We start from the raw sequence: 19,887 nt of genomic DNA, 5'->3' as shown, positions 1-19,887 counted from the left end.
GAATATCAGTACTAGCCTGAGGAGTTGCAGACCCCGCCTGGTTCTAATTCTGAGGATGAAAATCTAGTATTCCCTCATTGGCTGACTATGAATGCATATAACAGAACTTACCAATTTTATATCAACGCAATCCCTAGTCAGGAGTATTGGGCTGATACAGAGGGACTGTCATGTCTCCCTCCATCTTATAAGAGGCCAATAGGAAGACCTACAAAAAAGAGAGCTCGACATGAATCAGAAAGACAGAGTGGTAGCCAGTACAAACTTAAGAGGAGTTATGGCAAAACAAGTTGTAAATATTGCAAAAAGGTAAAATAAAAAAAAACTAACTTGTTCTATCAATCTTGCTGTTGAGTATTGTTATATATTGATGGTTGGAATGATGTTGTCTTCGTAGGTTGGGCACAACTCCAGAACCTGTCCTGATAAGAAGACTCATGTGGTATCTGAGGAAGATGCAAACGCACAGCAAGTACCTCAAGCAGGTCAGCCAGATGGAGGACATGTCCAGCCAACAACTCAAGAAAATTTGCCACATATAGATTTAGAGGACATGTCAGACTCAGAGTAAGAGAGGTTTTGGGAGGAGACCATAGATGCAGTTGAAGAGGAGCTCACACAAGGCCACCCACATTATGAAGCTGATGAAGAGGTAGTACATATATCAATCAATACTGAGGCAGTAACTTGACAAGTGGAACTTAGAGTTATTTTTTGTAGGCGAATCTCAACATACCCGGTTCAACAAGTCAGTCTGCTGGGAAGAGAGCTCTTGGGACCAACCTTGGGAGGAGAGCAACCAGATCTAGCAAAGGTGCTACATCAACTCCTAAAACTCCCTCCAATACTGCTGTTGCCGCTGCTGCTTCTTATAGCAGGGAAGGAATCAGGGTAAAGATGCCTATTATGAGGCCCCCATCAGCTCCAAGTCCAGCAGCCACTCCAAGGCCCACAACTCCAAGTCCAACAACCACTCCAAGGCCCAACCCACCATTTAGGCCCCCACAAATACGGCCCGTTGAACCTACTTCAACTGCTGTCCCTGGTTTAGGAGTTGCAAACACCACAAGGACTCCAGTGGTGTCAAATGAAACCATGAATGGAGCTAGTAAAGCAACAACTTCTAGATTCTCTAAGTTCATGTCAAATCAGTCTGGTTGAAGGAGACTTGGATCTCTGATTAGTTCTTCTTTTGGGTTATAAGTTGAAGTTTGGTTGCAATATTTTTTCTACTTTTTGAGTTATATGTTGATATTAGCATTGATGGTTATTGGCCTTTGCTGCACAATTTAAGTCTTTTGGTGTCTGATATTAAGACTAATTAGCGAGTATTCAGTATTTTGGTTGGAACAATATGTGTTACTGCTAAATGTTATGCAGACCAAATATTTTGGTATTATTCGTGTTCCTTTAGCAGTGTTTCAGTTCTTAAATCCATCTCAAATTAGTTAACATATCTGAGTTGCGCTTTTTTACTTAGTTGTATTCACTCCATTCATGTTCTTGTCAGTATTCAATTGAGTGTAACACACAGATCTAATTCATTAACAAGCAACAAAAATAGCTACAACAATGTCAACATAAATTCCACAAAACAATAACACATAACATCCATTATTATAAACTGTCTTGCATGCATCCCTTCTCCTATCTAACCAAACAAATCACACTCAAAATCAAACTCAGTACAATTCCACACAGAATGATGCATAGAAACAATTCAACTTTCTTCATGTGCTCCCTCATCATCTTTCCATCTCTGTGTATGGTCTCTGTCTCAAAACTGGTAAATCTCCCTTTCAAGACTCCACATTCATTGCATACTAGTGTTCCATTCTTCGAGATTTTCTCCAACCCAACAGATTCTTCGTTGGTTTCATCCATCTACTGAAAATAACGACACCCAGTGTTCTTCGTCTGCCCAGCACAAAAGCCATTCATCAAGCTCAACTCTCAATAGGGAATGGGAACAGATTCACCAGAAAATTCATACATACCTTCCACAGAGGACACCTGAAAAATCATAGAGGACACCTGAAAAACCATCTCCCTGGGTTTCTCCTCGTCTTCAATTTCAACGCCACCACCTGAAGACGGCAGAAGCATGTCCCGTCGTATAGCTTGCTCCCGTGTTCGTCGAGCCCTTCAGAGTTACTATTTTTCACTGACTGTGTCCTTCGATTGTTATTGGACATGTCTCTGCTTCCACCATGCATGATAGTAGTTAGAGTTTATGTTTGTGATGAATTGGGAAAACATTCTCTCTCATTCCATATAAAGGAGAAACGAGACAGAAGACCTTATGAGGATGCCACGTTGAAATTCTGTCTGCCACATTACCAAAATTCGTTTAATGGAGAAGGGTTCACTTCACGGTTGAATAGATTTGTTGCGTTTTTAGAATTTTCAAGAGTATAATTATCTTTAACAAATATTATGGTTATTATTGTTAGCGTCTTACAATTTCGAGGACATAATTGATAATTAACTCAAAATAAATAATATTCAAATAAGTTCCAACCCATGCCCGCGTCGTTTCTTTCTCCATTGGGGTTCTGTTCCACTGAAACCCTACTAAAACCCTAGTTCACTTCTCAAGTTATCTTGCAGGTTCAAATTCGTCCACCCAAACAATTCAAATTCCTTCCTCATTCACCACATTGCAGCCATGGCGGATCGCGAAGGTGCTGGCCTAAACCTGCATGCAAAGGTCACACACGACGCGAAGCTCAAAGAACTGCTCCACAGGATCACCTCGCTGGAGATAAAGCTATGCTCCGACGCCGCAAAAGAGTTCATCAAGCTCCTTAAATCCGAAGACGGAGGATCGTTGCTGCGCGAGTACCTTCGCGGTTCACCGAAGTGTTCTGAGTTATTGGGAGCATGGAAGCTAAGGCAAGGAAAACAGGGAATGCACTATGTATTGGACCTAGTTTCCACCATCCTTAACCACCCTATCGGAAAATACAATCATGCTGACGTGGAAAGTGTGTGTGTTAGCAAAGAACTCGACAAGTTCGCGAGGTTGATTTTTGCTGAGTATATAGGTGATGTTTATAAGGAGTTGAGTAGTAAGGAAGTGAAGCGCCAGAAGGCTGCACTTATGCTCATGGTTTCGGTGGTTCGGCGGGGACATAGTTTGGCCTCTGAGGTTGCCAAGAATTTCGATTTTAAGCACCCGGAATTCAAGCGAATTGCGGAGCCTAAGAGGAGGAACAATGACGAGAGGAGTGCCAAGATTGGGGGGAGGTGGTTATTATTGAGAAAGTCGTTTGTTGGGTTCGCTATGTCTTTTTTGGAGGTTGGGAAGCCTGGCCTACTCAGATGGATTCTGCAGCAGAGGGAGATGTATTATGGCGTGCTTCGTGGATTGGGAAACGACGATGATGAGACAGTTATGTTTGTTTTGACGACTCTGCGGGACAGGGTTCTTGTGAAAGAGTCGTTGGTGCCACCGAGTCTGAGGAGTGTGTTGTTTGGGAGTGTGACGCTGGATCAGCTGGTTGGTGTTTGTGGAAGGGATGGTGGTGGTGATGCTGCTGAGTTGGCGTATGAGGTTCTTGTTATGGTCTGTACTAATCCGATTAATGGGTTGATGCCGGACTTGGAAAGGCGTCCGAATCCGTTGAAGGGTAATCCGAAGAGGATCATGGGGTTCATGAGAAAGCTGAGGGGGACTGAGATTCAATACCACAGAGATTTGCTTCTGGCGATTTCTAATGCCAGATTTTCTTTTGGCTTGTCATATTTGAAAGAGTTTCCGTACAACATTGAAGATGATACATCACCTTCATGGTCATTGGACTTCTATGTTCTTAAAATTGTATCTATATATGCATAAGTATTTATGTTTTGTTACTCTGTTTTCTGATAGTGACTGCTGTATTTCGCAGGACATATGCAATATCTGTGGCAGCTGATTTGGTTTCATCCGTGGGGAATGGCCTTTCCAAGGAACTGGTTGATTGTCAATCAAAGGATCTGCAATCATTTGACAAAATGGATTTACTCAGTACCGTGAAGTGCTTGTTTCCTCGTCCATTTAGCAGGTCAATTTTTAATAAGGGATTGCTTAGTACTAAACCTCATGTGAAACATGGCGCTCTAAGGCTTATCCTGGAGTTAATGAAATTTCTAGATTCTCTCTTTGGTGGTATGAGCCGCAATTCGAGTTTTAGATATAAATTATCACAATATATGGGGTCTACCAAGCAGGAGATTCAGAATTATGTTCAGGCATTTCTTCCTGATCCTCAAGTTTTAATATCTCTGATTTACCCTTTAGATTCCTGTTCAGAGGCACAAGAGTCAAGTTTGAAGAGAACTGCATGTAATCTTGAACATGTCAGCAACAGCAGAAAGAAGTTAAAAATGGATACATCAGAGAATGACGTAGATATAGTTGTTGGTGGGATTAGTACAGGTCCAGATATTGATTTGGCCAGCGACAGTGGAGCAGTTGACAATGACGTAAAACCTGATACGTTGGACGATGAAGAGGATCTCATGAATATTATGGGGGAAATTTGGAGTGTGGATCTCTGTTCCATGGGTGTCAGCACATTGAGGGATGCAGAATCATACTTAAAGTCTAAACTGCTTGATGCTCTCAAATACTATCGCGTATGTATAGTTCTTTTGAAAATTCTTTTTCATTCATTCCTTTGGGAGACACTGTTGTTATGTATTTTTGTAAATATATTAATAGAAAATGTCTTTTGCAATCACCAATATTTCAAATTGTTTCATCGTTATGATTTAACTAACTAAACGCCTTTTGATATTATTTTTTAAGCATTTTTATTTTCTAAAATTGGTTTGCTAATTATGTGGTGTTCGGTTGCCACTAGAAACTGCTCTGCTGAATAATTAACCACTCATGAGTTATGAGGTAGTTGCTTTTGTGGACCTACCTTTCTATCTACTAGAATTCGTGAAGTTTAACACTGGAAATGGTAAATAATCAACAAGTGGATTATGTCCAATCTGTCAGATAGTGTCATGTAAAGAACAGGTTTACTGGAATGAAAAAATCTCAGCTGTTGTGTGAAATGCACCAAAGAATGTCTTCATAACTAGTGGATCATCATCTTGCTAAACCTTCCTGGTGAAAGATAATAACTCTAGTGTGATATACTTTATATAAGAAGAAATAATCTAATGTTAGAAACATATTCCTTATGGCTTTGTATGCATGTTTTATTTTATTGTCAATGGATACTCTTAAAAGTTCATAATATTGTAGGACCCACCAGCTAAAAGATCTTCTATTTAGAACCACCCTATTGAATATTACAATTTTTTTTGGTGAATATGTATGAAGTTTATCTTATGTATTTGCTGTCTGATTTTCATATGCAGCGAACTTTGCCTTTCACTCTGGATAAATCTTTTGAGTCTTTCAAGGATCTTCTCAAAAACCCATTGGAGTTAACAAGTAATCTGCAGGTCTCATTGTTGTCTTTGCTAGCGGAATATATTGAATGGTGTCCGGAAAATGATATTCCAATAAGAACTCCTCCCATGTTGTACAAATATCTCCAGCCGTTACTTAAGTTGCTAATGTTTTCACCAGTCAATGGTGCAAGGGATCAGGCATATAGGCTGGCTATGGCAGCTATGTTTAGTACTGGTGCTTTTGACAGGAACCCTCATGAAATAGAAGCATGGTTTTTATATTTACCAGGTTATCACAAAACGAGATCCCCCATCAATATCCTGGAGGTAGAAGTATTGCAGAGTTTGTGCTCAACTGTCATATCATTCTTGTGTGATGCTGTTTCTACAATTGGGAATAATTTATTCAAATATTGGAGTATTCTTAAGAACTATGTCGATGGTTTGAAAGGTGGAAAAGGTAATTGGTTTAATTATCTCATCTTATATTTCTATGCTTATGCTTAATCTTATGTGTATGTGGTATAACTCTAGAGTTACTTACCATATCCATTTTTGAACTAGCATGATGAATTTATATGATTAGTATCTTTCCATATGTCTAGGAAATATAACACATATGGTCAATTTTTTTTGTGATTATTGTATTCTCTGTTTTGGAATTTCTTGGAGACTTTATTATCTCGTGTTGCTAGACTTTGCAGTGCTGATTTAATGGATTTCATTGCAGAGTTTTCACCTGATTTTAGCCCTTTGACTGTATGTGTGCTGGAGAAATGTCTAAGGGTGATCAGATCTAAATCAGGAACCTACTCGCTGCCTAAAAAATCAATGGTATTATCATACACTTGCAATACAGTCAAGTCTCTCTTGCAAACACAGGTACTTGGTGCATAACTGGACATCTTTGCTGTAGTCTACTTGCTTGTGTGCATCTAATTTTAGATATGTGTTTTTGATAGGTCGATGCTGAATTGTTATCTGCTTTAGTTACTGCAGACTTAACGCAGAGACTTGATGACAATTATGAATATGACGGAGCATTTCCCAAGTGGAAGCCAATGAAGAATTTGTTGGATTTTCTGGATAGCATATCATGCCAACAAAATTGCTCACATTTTTCTAAGAATGAGGAATCTGTGCCTTCTGATGGCTCCTTAGGAAGTGCACTTGGTGATATAAAAGGATTATTAAGTAGCACTGCTAGCAATGAGATGGTTGAAACATCCATGGCTCTCCTATCCTCCTTTATTTGGGGAGGAGTTGATGATAAATTGATGAATCTGCGATCACATGCACTCATTTCACACGACTTACTTGGAGTTCCTTTCTCACTTTTGTCATCAGTGTTTTTTCTTGATCCTAGTGTTATTCTCCATGCTTCCAAGCTGTGGCCTGTAAAGTTTGCTGTTGGCTTGGACATGGCCATATCAGATCTTGATAGTAATAGTCAAAATGCTCCTCCTGTTGATACTTCTGATCTTACTTCTCATCCTGACTCCCTAACATGCAACCAACTTCTGGATTCTTCTGAAGCTGATGTCACTGCATTCAGTATCTTTCTAAAACAGGCACCTTTCCATGTGATATTTCCTGCAGTGATGTGTATGGAAGGTTCTGATATATCAAAGGTATCTAAAGTGAAAGACCTGCTTCTGCATAAATTATCTAGGTCCATGAGTGATTCCTCCCTTCTTCACTCTCTGAGACTTGTGCTCTTCTGGACTCACCAGATTCAGTTGTGTTATAAAGTTAATCCGTTAGCTAAAACTGAATGGCATTTGAATCTATGTGTCATTCTTGTAAGGAAGATGCTAGCACAATTGTTGGTTCCAGAAGGTTCTTTGGACTGCTCTACAAACTCTGCTTTTTGTTCTTCAAGCTATAACACTCAAGAAGTGATTAAAATAATCTTTTGTCATCCTTCTGTTTTGATGTCATTATCCTCTCCATTGGGAAGTAGTCACAACTTTACAAATGTCACTGTAGGGAATGGCTTTGAGGTGGTCAACGGATTATCCGGAGAGGAGTTTCACAAATTTAGGAATCCAATTTTAAATATATTGAGAATGGCTCTAGACTACATGTGGTCCTTATGTAGTACCCAACTTTGTGCATCAGAAGCCCAAGAAGTTACCAATAATATTGTGGAAGCCTTTAAAGGTCTTCAACACAAGCTATTTGTAATTGTTAGAGACAGATTTGAGCTGTGTATTTCTGCTAAAGATATAATGCCTCTCCTTCCAACATCATATGCATTGCATTTTTGCATTCGGTTTTTATCTCCTTTTAAGCTCCTTGAATTAGTAGACTGGATATTCAAAAGAGTTGAGGTGGATGATTTGCCAACTAAGAAATCCTGTTTGTCTATTGGATGTTCCTTGGTTGCCGGTGCTTTTAATACTTTGTCCATTTATTTTCAACAGCCAATCAGGAACCGAGCACCCTATGATAACTTTTGGGAGATATCTGAAAAGAATATGAGAGCTGATGCTTTCGAGCAGATCTACAGCAGGGTAGTTGAGTTTTCTCTAAATTATGAAACAGATTGTGCAGATAAATGCTTAGTTGAAGCTGTGAATGCTTTGTATATGCAGAAACACATGCAACAAGAAACATTTCATCCTTTGCTGTTGGTCATGTGCAAAATTGTAATGGTTACTCCTGTGCGAATGCTTTTTCAATGTGTTCAGAAAACAAATGCACAGAGAGCAAAATTCCTGTATATCCTCACTGAAATGAGCTCTGTTCACTCGTCAATCTTTGGGCATTTATTTTTGGCTGTGGTGAATAAGGGTTTATATCATGATAATATTGGATTTGAGGGACAAGCCTCTGATGTTACTCTTTCAGAGGATCAGTTTTTGCTGCTTCTACCTGCTGCTTTGTCTTATTTGAGCCAAAGCTCTAAGAGATTTGGGAGGTGCAATGACAAAGATCTTAAACATTTACCATACTTTTACTCCAAGATTCTTTTGAAAGGTCTTAGTGAGTGGAACAAATTTATTTCAAAAGACATATTTGAGGAAGAATATGGGGAATTCTTTCCAGCATCTGTGCAACAACTACTGTGTCATATGGATCATAGTCTTCTTGGAAAATCAATCCATATGTTGCAGTACTACTTTGCTCTTAATGGAGATTCAATGAAATTGAAGAAGCGTCTAAAGCTGTTCAAATCCATTTGCCAACATTCTGCTGCACGTGATGAACTGATGGACTGTGATAGTCAAGTTATTAATAATTATTCATTGAACCAATCTCTCAACTTAATTTATCGTGTTGTTGCAAGGATATCATTTTGCAAACTATTATTGTTTCCTGAAGAAGCAGGTGAGGATTTCAAAGTGGCTCCTGCTGAAATGCAAAGCAAATTGGATACATCCAGGATAAGATATATAAACTTGTTGGTGGATATTTGGCAGTCTATTGTTAAGAAAACATCTTTGCCTCCTCCTAATCAGGCTGGAGCTGGAAAAAGCACAAACATTTTGTTGCTATATAATCACTTGGAGGTCTTTGTGTTAGAAAGTATTCTTGAGTTAACAGTAAAGATGCATGATGGTCTTATCCAGTTGCAGTCCATTGCTTTCCTAGAGCAATTAATCAGACATGCTTTTCTATATAGATTTGGTGATTTTACAACAATGAAGACCCTCCGTCTTATATTAACTCAGCTTAATGAGGGCAGCCTATCATGTGATACATATCTTCAGTTGTTACTTGCCCACTCGCAGTTTGCCTCCACTCTTTATTCAGTGTGCAAACCAGCAGGTTCTTTATTCAAGCCAGTATCCAGCATTCTGAAATGTCTTGTCATCCCTTCTCATGACCATCGTGAAAATGATGAGAAGCTCACTGAGAAATTGACTGATCTTTCTACAGGACCATTGGAAATTGTTAGATTGCTTCGGGTACTTTTATGGATGAGGGGTCATCAAACTGATATAGATTCTGGAAATGATATTGGTATAAATATAAAAGAATTGCATGCACTACTATGTCGTTGTTATGGTGCAACACTCAATCAGATTGATTTGGAGATATATAATCTGATTCATGAAATTGAGTCTATGAGTGGATCACAGTCTTTGAACTTATCTGATGTGGAGTGCCTATGGGGACTTGCTTCTTTGGACCCCAACATGGGCCATTCTCTTGAACAGTGTGCATCTTCTAATATCAAGTTTGATTCAGAACCAATTGAAGTATGCTCTGGAAGCCAAAATAGAGAGAACATTCCAATTGATCCTGACATATGCATTTCAACAGTTCTCAGTTTTCCATACGATAGAAGTATTGCCGATATGCTACCAGCAGGAAACAATATTGAACCAGATACTTTTGGTAAACAGGTTAGGACATGTTCTCAAGTTACTTCACTGGTGCAGTTTGTATTGTCAGTGGTTTTAACATGTTATAATCTTTCTATCATGGTTTTCACTAACTACGTCAAATCCTGTACAGATACAATCTCCTCTTGTTGAAGTCGGACTACGTTATGATCCACGGTTTATCTTGCGTTTCTCAATTCATTGCCTGTCACAGTCACGTATAGAGCCTGTGGAGTTTGCTGGGTCAGGATTGCTTGCAATTGCATTTGTCGGCATGTCATCATCAGACCTTGGGATAAGAAAATTGGCTTATGGTACTCTTGATAAATTTAAGAGTGCATTAGAGGTTGGTAATGGGATTATCAATGTTGTTTCCTTAGCATAATATAAAATTTCATTGGCATTATCAGATTTAACTCTGTTTTAAGACTAAACTGGTTATTTATTTTATGTTTGCTTGATTCTTTTTCTTTGAATATTTATAGTTTTATACTTACATGTGAAAAGCGTTGTTCTTGCTGACTAATCTAATTTGGCTTTGTAAAGAAATGATTGTGTTTACTCATTATTTTCCCTGGAGTGGTTATGCTCTGAGTATATTGTCTACAAGAATTTCAAATATTAATTGCATTGCCTTTTGGCATTTCTTTGGTGCATTAGTGTATTTATATATTCATTATGATGTGAGGTAGTGAACAATTCTATAGGCTGCATTACTAGGACTCAACTTCATTAGGATACCGGGCCATTGTTCTTCTATTGATGGAATTATGGTACCCTGGTGGGTGTTAGTTTGGGATGTCTTTTTTCTGTTATTGTACCTTCCCTTATCTTGAGGGCATTATGGGTCCTCTTCTTTTTGGGGGAGAAAAATCTCAAGTTAATCCCACATAATAATATTCTTACCCAAAATATAATTGGATAAATATGTTCCCTGACCTGGCTCACTGACCTTATCTAATCCAATCCCATAGGGCATGCTCTAAACATAAAAATCTGGATAGCTTTGAAAATACTTTTGAAATGTCCTGTTTTTTTGTTATCATACCTATCCCAACCTTTCAAACTAATGTTTGGAGTTTTTTATTATTTACTTTTTATTTAGATGTGCGAACTATGTCCACCCAAGATGGGGGCTAGGGAAGTCCTAATCATCATTTTACCTACACGCCAGACTTCTATATCGTTGCAATTTATCCATGACTATGGTGTCCAATTTTGTGGTTGTCATGAACTATAGCACTAGTTGTTTCTTGCGAAGGACTAACATGTCCATTGGGGATATTATTGGGGACTGATTTGGGGGTTTACTTTGTTTCTTTCCCTCTTCAAGTGTAGGTACACCTAGATAGGCTAAGGTGAAATATGAATGATGGCCAACTAGGGGATTCTGACTGTAAAAGGCTTCCCCACATGGCAAAAGGTGGTGGGGAAAAAAGGAAAAATTGATAGTAGCTGGGGGTTATAAGTTGAGAAGGGAATAATGAGAGAAGTAAAGAATCTACTGAGTGAAGGATACAATTTTATTGGCAATTGGACGAAGAGATGACCTTTGAAGTTCTGCAGTTTCTAATGTTTCCTTGTATATTCTGTTACTGGTTTTTATGAATTGGCTTCTCTGGCTTTCTTTATACTTATTTATTTTAAATATTAATTTTTCTTTTCCAGATAGCTAGATATATATAGAGAGAAACACACATCCATACAAACCTACACAAACGCATTGACATGTATATGTTCTTGATTTAAATGTTGCGGCTGATTAACAATAGTTTACATTACAGAACTGCCAAAAGAGGAAGGATGTCATGGGACTTCGGCTTCTATTAAATTCTATTCAGAATAGCATAGAAGAGCCATGGCAAAGAATCCCTTCGTTTATTGCGCTTTTCGCTGCTGAGGCATCCTGCGTATTGTTAGATTCTTCACACGATCAATATGCAGCTATAAGTACAATGTTGATACACTCTTCTAAATTGAACATGAGGGTATAAATTGACCTTATAATACCCTTCGTATTATTTTCTGGCATTGAAATTTTTTCTGTTTTTATACTAAAACTTTGGCTTCATAATGAAGGGTGATTTTTGTTTTCTGTTCCATTTGTTTCAATTTTGTAGGTTATACCTTTGGTTGATAACTTTTTTTGGAGTACATCTATAAATTTCAAAGCTGAAAGGTGTTGGATGCTTAGGCTACTTTATGCTGGCCTGAACTCAGATGATGATGCCATCATATATATCAAGCACTCTATCCTTGAGAGTCTAATGAGCTTTTATGTCTCTCCTCTTATGGATGTTGAGTCAAAGGACCTAATAATTGAGGTAATCATGCATTCTCAAAAGTTGTTTGTGTTTCCTTTATCATATTGCTTTAACTGTAGTGTTGGAGTAGTATCGCCGTTAATTTGGTTGTAATTGGTTTTCAAATTGCATGTGAATTGAATCATGAATCAGAATGGCAATTTTGTTAGTTCCGATGCTAATTGAATTGAATCATAAATTAAATTGCTCAACTTGCAATACTACCTCCATATTTCCAACAAAGTCCACTCTAGTTATGTGCCAACACTATTCCACTGGTCTTCTTTCTATATTACCACTTTAACATTCCTTTCCTATGTAATTCTGGTGGCCACCTGTTACTGTGTTTTGCCATGACCTTCATCAATGTCTCTCCTCTTTGGACTCTTATCTTCCATTCACTTCACTACCTATCTTTGTTTCGTTGCCCACTCTTTTCTCTTTGATCACAAAAGCTTCCAACTTTCGCCATCAGAACCCATTTTTCCAAAGGTTGGCACTTATTTTTCATGCTCATTTGGTTGTCACCACCATGGCGACCCTCCTCCTTGCAAGCCAAAATCGCTGATTAAAAACATACTGTAGATGAGAACATCAATATTTGAATTTTACTTAATTATCCACCCAAAGCCAAAAGCCACTGCTTTTTTTTATTGATAACTGTACTTAACTTATAAATTTGTAAAATCATAAAATTTTAATGTAAACCAATGTGATTTATAATACCAAGGGTTAGTTTCTGACAGTGGCCTGGACTAACTGGCCTAAACTTAACTGGCATTCTTGTGGTTATTGTGTTCTGAAATGAAGCTGATTTGTGACTGACATGTGCTAGCATACCTGAAAGAATACTGAAGAAAGTTATTTGAATTTCTTTTCTACTTATGAATGTAAATGTTTTTAGATGTTGTGATCTTTTATTATTGTATATATTTGCTTTTTGGATAATAATTCTTGTTTATGATATATTATGCAATCTATAATCTTAATTCTCTGGGCATCTTATATATCAATATAATGTAGGTTCTTATCCACTCTGCAGGTTATAAAGAAGTCTGTTAAATTTCATAAGATTGCTCGACATCTAGTGAAACAATGTTCTCTACTTTCCTGGTTTTCATCTATCATCTCTGTTAATAGGGAGAGGCTCAACGGAGAAGAAAAGAGAGTATTCTTGAAGCATGTGTCGGTAATATTGAAGGTAAGTGTTTGATTCTAAGTTTCTCATTCAGTTTAAAGTTCCTTTTGTATGCACAAAGGTCCTCCTTCCTGAGTCCTATTATGCATCATTTATTTTCTGATCTGTCTTTAATATATTCTCCTTACCTGTTCCTCCTTTATCCTTCCCCCTTCTTTTTGTATGCATCTTTGTATAACAAATTCTGTCAGTTAATATTTTTGTGTTTTATCTTTTGAATATATTAGGTATGCTAAATTTATGACTAGCAAGTAGCAAGACTGCATTATTTTTTATCTACTTAGTTAATTGAGCATGTTGTCAAAATGCATATGGGTGGCAGTTTGATTCTTTGATAACCCGTAACCTATGTTTCTCCTGAAAACAAGGAGGCCAACACCATAACAATAATCAACTTTATCTCTGTACTAGATTCAAACCCCTAAAATGAATTAATTTTTATATATAAAAAATTATTTAATAAAAATTTTTTTAAAAATTAATATTAAATTTAAATAAAATTGTAAAAATATTATACATTTTATTATTTGAAAGAATTCATCACTTAATATATATATTTAGCAAACTTAAAAATAGCACATGAATGAATGTAATGCAAATATGAATATATTTTAATAATTAAAAATAACATCTATCTTTTGATGAATCATGACATGCATTTTTAACATTATTATTACAAAAATATCAAAAGATATAAATTGTGAAAAAAAAGGATATATAAGTGACAAAAACAATATAATTGATAAACACAATTAGATCAAAAATAGAAAAAGAAAACTTAAAAACATTGTAAGAACATCATACGTTATAGTATTTTAGGAGTTCATTACCCAACATACAGTGTACAAATTGTTTAACAAACTAAAATAAAGAATTGTGGTCATCAACTAAATTTTTTAAATAATTGTGCAAAATATTAGCAAAGATAAGGAGAAAGAGTGAGAGACATAAGATTATGTGAGAGGAGATAAAAAAGATATGTGAAGTAAATGTTGATTTTTATAGTAAACATGAATAGAAATGAGAATAAAAAGACAGAATGAATTAGGTTTTATTAACCAATGTATATTTATTAAAGAGAAATAACATTACTACTAAAGGCATAGAGCAACCTACATAAAAATAAAGAGTAAAAAGAGATTAAAAGGTAAGACTAAACACTACATAAGAAGGATAAAAAGTGATGTGATACAGCGATAGAAAAACTATAAAATGACAATTTCACTAAAATGTTTATGTTGCAATATTAGGAGTCATTTAGTATATCAAGAGTTTATTGTGTCATTATATTTATATATAATAAATAAATTGATAGGTAGATAGATGAATAAATAAATAGATTTTATAAAATGAAATTTATTCTTCAAATATGATATAGAATATTAAAATTTAGACCATTGATATGAATTAATATTTTTCATATCATTTCGTTTTAAAATTAGATAATTTAGTGTGTGAAATTATGAGATTAATGCTAGATTGATTATATAGATGCTATTCTCTATAGTAATATAGACGTAGTTCTAAGATAGATGCTTTTTCTATGTTGTTGTAATGGATGATGTGGCAATTTCATATGAAATTTAAAACCTTATCTGTCATTCATTCACTATAACACTATTTTGGGCTCTCCTTTAATATATTATAATAGATTTGCTGAAGCGTTTCATACGTAATTCTTCCATTTGTGGGATTATAACCTAAAATTAATCATGATACTCCAGACTTATTATATCAGCATACTAGATCAATTTGCAATAGCGAGAGCAGTGGATAATTGTGAGAGATAGATGAACAAATTTGAGCCATTAGATTTTGTTTTAGTGACTCTGTGACATTTCCTAACCATCCATATATTGTTGTATGGCCCATCCACTACTATCACCAAAGGCATTACCATATATATAGATGTATAAATATGTATATATACACCACAAAAGGTAGGCCCTAAATTGTGGATTAGAAATTAAATATATTGACAGAGTTACTTGAGAAAAACAAACAAGTGTGCTTCTAAAAGATTAAATTTCAACTTCTGTTGTACTAATTATTTCTATTTTTGATTTTCAGGCTGTCAATGATGTCATTTCATTGGGAAGAATCTCCAAGTGGTTGCAAAGTTATGGCCTTGAGCAGCTTATGGAGCTTTCGTCTATTCTATTGAATTCCTTACTACAGGATGTTACATTTGCTAATGAAACTTTAGGATTTATAAGTCCTTTTCTAAAAATGATAGCATCAATGTTTAAATTATCTCAGAAAAGGAAAATATATCAGCCACATTTTACACTATCAATTGAGGGCTTATATCAGATATATCAGGCTGGTAGTAAGTTGGATGAAGCAACAAAAGGTATTAATCAGGAGGCTGCTTTGGAAGCCATACTGATGAATGCACCTCCTATCTCAATCTTCCTTATGGTACTTTCTCTTTTGAACTCTTTTATTTAAAGACTCTTGAATATGGTTACTAATTACTCTACTTAAATATTCTTTCTATATTGTTCATTAAAAAAATATACAAACAATCAATTTAGGACTTTTGAAACTTTCATTGGCATTTCTTATTGTTTTTGTTTTGAGATTTGTCTTGCGTCATGATTCTACTCGCTTTAGAATATGGTATCGGGAAATCTCTACTTTTACTCACCTTACATCCCATGCAAATTAAGAGCATTTTTTTTTTTCAAAAAAGAAAAGGGGGACTTTTGCATATTTTGACCAATTTGCTTGAGATTTTGGCAAGTTGCTGGGTCGTATCCTACTAAGACTGTTGATGAAAGGTTGAACCTTAAAAGTGTAATCAAATAGGTATTCTTGAGTTAGGAGCTAAAGTGGGTATAGTTATAAAGCGAGAAAGACACTAAATCACATTTGGGATCATTTTGATGTATCATGGATCCACACACAATTGAAATTATTGATGTAAGGAGTAAGGGTGACTGGTAACCCTCATACATTTTAAACATATATATAAAAAATATATTAAATATTATTTCATATTAGTATGAAGTTTTTATTAGCATGAAGTTTTTATTAGCATGGTTTAATAATCTACTACCTTTGAATCTAATAGGGGTTTTGTGGAACATTTTACACCCTAAAAACTTGATCCTTACATCTTAATGTTGTGACTTACATTTGAATAACTGGACTTATGTCTATGCAGAAACAGGAAAGGCTTGAAAGCTTTCTTATTTGGGCTATTACAACTGCTTTACAGTCCGATTCCTCACGAAGGATGAGAGTGAATAAGTCTCACATCTTTCGCACAAATAATTACAGGGAAGAGTCTCACGAGCATTCGTTACTGTCAAAATTATTACGTTGGTTAACAGCATCAGTAATCATTGCGAAACTCTATCAGAAACCCAATGATATGGATTCGGCATTTGTTGAAACACATGATTTAAATTCCCTTCATTCTTTACTGGTACAAGCTGGAAATGCCAATGGACAAAGACATGATATTGGAATTGGCTGTGGGAAGTTACTGGCTTCTGTGATTTTCTGTCTGCAACTTCTTCATGACATAGACCCTGAGGTGCTACCATCAACTGTCTCGGCTCTCTGTCTTCTAACCTTTGGTGCTTCCAACTTTGCAGGTATTCCATTTTACTGACTTAATATGCTTTATCAAGTGCCATCTCAGGGCTGATAGTTGTGTTTTTCCCTAATTTATATTATATTGTTGCACTACATTTATTTGCCCCCGCTTTACCGTTACCTTCTAATAAGCATAATACTGTTGAGTTGAATGGCTTTTGCATATCTCATTTGAAACTTGAGTGACACCCTCCCCAAAATATCCCCTTGAAATAATTCCTAGCCTTAATTTTTTTGGTGAAAACAATGATTGACTGAAAGAATGCATTGGGTAAAAAAAGTAAGTTTTCTGGCATGTAGTCGTTAATTGTGCCTTGGAACTAGTATCTTGTACTCCGTTACATTAAGGGTTTATTTGAAATTTATTGTTTTATTATGTTTTAAACAAAGTAAATATCATTTTATTGTTATAATCTTTAACAAATAAATATTTACATCTGTAAGATGAGTAAGGCTAATTCATTCTTAAAATTTCTAATTAGAAGCTTGAATAGAAATCCAGGACTATAATTATTACACTTGCATAATTATAATTATAATTAATTATGAGTAGGCATCTAATATGAAATCTATAGAAGCAAAAACATTATACACTTCTAAAACTATATCTTCTAGTGATATAACAAACTGCATATCTATTGTTGTTAGCAAACTAATTAGTGTAAAAAATAAAATAAAAGGTATGCTGTTTTTTATTTTATTGAACCTCCTGCGTTTAGATCCATTAAACCCCAAAGTTGTAATAAATAATCAAAATACTTAATCGTATTGACCAATATTGTGTAAATAATAAAGTGCACCTGAATAATAGAATAAAATAAATAATGTATTAGTATTATTAGAAGCCAACATCATATTGTAAAATACATGTGACAGATAACCAATTATTTTGAAAAAAACAATTACCTAAACAAAAGAACGAAACAGAGAGATAGGTACTAACCATGAAAAAGAATTATTTAAGTGCATAAATAAATATTATGATAAGCAAATATGGCTAAGAAGAAAGCCCGAGGGGGGAGACCTGAAGAGTAATATAGCGCATAGAGCATCCCTGAAAAGAATTGCATACTGCAGCATGGATGGGAGATCAGAAGAAAAAATTTTGGGCAGGAAGAATTTTTTTCCCTGAATTGCAATTATAGAACACCACATGGCACTTATTAGTTAAAGATAATAGATGTGCATTGAGATTACTTGGCATCTTGGATGCAAGTATGATGCATCAAAATTGTAGTTGACCATTTGGATTTGGATATAGACGCCCATGTCTTTGGTTATATATTTACAATGCTTCTTTGTTTCCCTTTCATTCTGTAGTTGGCAGAGGTGATTTATTGAAAGAATACAGCACTTTCATATCATCACACTGTTCAAGGGTGCGGTGCCCTCCTGAAGCTAATCCATCTTGGAGATGGTAATTCTTTTCTTGCTCCTCTTTTTATGTTTATTTTCTAACCGGTTTCATCTTGGTATATTATGTAGCCATATTGTTATGCGAGGAAAATGCAATTTCTTGTGGCTTATAGTTCTTGGAGTCCAGTTTTTTCTCCAAAAAGAAAAAAAAAAAAAAAAAAGATAAGTAGGTTTTGAATTTTGATTTAAGTCAGGTGTAAAGTTAATTTCTTTGGTGTTACTAGTATAAGCTTGGAACTATTATCAATAAAATCCATCATTGGATCGAAGTCTTTATATCATCATTAGATCGAAGTATAATTTGCCAATATTTGATTACATGAAGAGCTATAGTCATAATATTTTAGTCTTACAGTAGGAGAATTCGGACTACCTGTACTTATGAATGCATAGTTGCAATTTTTGTGCCTCAAAAAATGAAGCAAGTTTGACCTATATTCATTGTTTAGGTCCTTTTACCATCCATGGAAGGATTGTTCACCGGAGTTAACTGATTCCCAGAAGATGGATGAATATCATTCTTGTCTGACTTTGTTAGTGGTTGTCTCAAATGTTCTTGGCGAAAAGAAATTAGAGTTGGCGAGTTTATCCCCATTAGATATAGAGAGATCTGGCTTATTCCAATGGGAAAAAAGTTTACTAGAAAATTGAGTGCTAACCAAGAATTTCATCTTGTGTGGCAATGTAGTGTTTGTGTTAGGTTTGAAAGAATAATGTTATATATATATATACTTCATTTTTGAAGATGTTTCTCATCCGAGGAAAAAAGCATGGAGAAAGTGTATATATGATGGCGCTCACTTCAGTTACTTGTAATCAAGATATGTATAGCAACGTGAGAAGCATGAGTGTATCATTTTTGTAACTTGTTTTATTTAATTTAATTTTTTTAAATTAAGAATTACAATTTTGTCAGCTCATATATGTATTGTACTAATAATGTACTTGATCCCTCTGTATAAATTGATATAATAGCTACTTCATTTATCGGAAAATTTACTAAAGAATCGATAGTACGATTTAACTATTAAAAAAGATTTTTAATATTAAAATTATTAAGAAGGATTAATATTTAAGAGAGACAGATGTATCTTTATTTATTTATTTTTTTTGTAATCTTTATAGTAATTAGTGTAAGATCTGTCCAATGCATGGAGAAGTAAATTAATTATACTATATAATGTATTTTAATAAATGTTATAATGTATTTTAATAAATGTTATGTTATTTAGAAATTGATTAGATAATATATAAATTAATGCTGAATTTAAATTATTTATTTTAAAATTATTTTGTAGAATATTTATTTGATAATTTGTATATAATTTCATATAATTATTCAACTAAGTAATATAAATTAAAATATAGTTTATTAATTTAAAAATTTGGATTTCTTTTTAAAAAAGACAAATCTTTTATATTACAGTTATATAAAATTATATCTTTATTTGTTATTTTTATGTAATATAAATTAAAATATAGTTCATTAGTTTAAAAGTTTGAATTTATTTATTTTTAAAAAAGATATTGACTTTTTATATTAGAGTTGTATAAAATTATATTTTTATTTGTTATTTCTATTTGTTTTAGTTGTCGTACTTTATCTTTTTATATGGTATTTTTTGCCTTGTAA

At 34.8% G+C, this 19,887-nt stretch overlaps 1 protein-coding gene across 1 annotated transcript; it reads left to right on the top strand.

Annotated features, from left to right (window-relative positions):
- The first annotated feature begins 2,563 nt into the window (after positions 1-2,563).
- Positions 2,564-19,216, top strand: LOC130967134 (uncharacterized). Its single transcript, XM_057891958.1, has 13 exons — positions 2,564-3,795; positions 3,894-4,623; positions 5,362-5,857; positions 6,128-6,279; positions 6,360-9,752; positions 9,865-10,077; positions 11,516-11,719; positions 11,852-12,055; positions 13,077-13,235; positions 15,303-15,653; positions 16,402-16,837; positions 18,159-18,255; positions 18,704-19,216. Exons 1-13 carry the CDS (start codon positions 2,669-2,671, stop codon positions 18,903-18,905), a joined length of 7,764 nt encoding a protein of 2,587 aa, XP_057747941.1. The 5' UTR covers positions 2,564-2,668; the 3' UTR covers positions 18,906-19,216.
- The last annotated feature ends 671 nt before the right edge of the window (positions 19,217-19,887 follow it).

Source organism: Arachis stenosperma, chromosome 1 (genome assembly GCF_014773155.1).
Source record: "Arachis stenosperma cultivar V10309 chromosome 1, arast.V10309.gnm1.PFL2, whole genome shotgun sequence".
NCBI lineage: Eukaryota > Viridiplantae > Streptophyta > Magnoliopsida > Fabales > Fabaceae > Arachis > Arachis stenosperma.
This window is presented reverse-complemented; position numbering and strand designations above follow the sequence as displayed.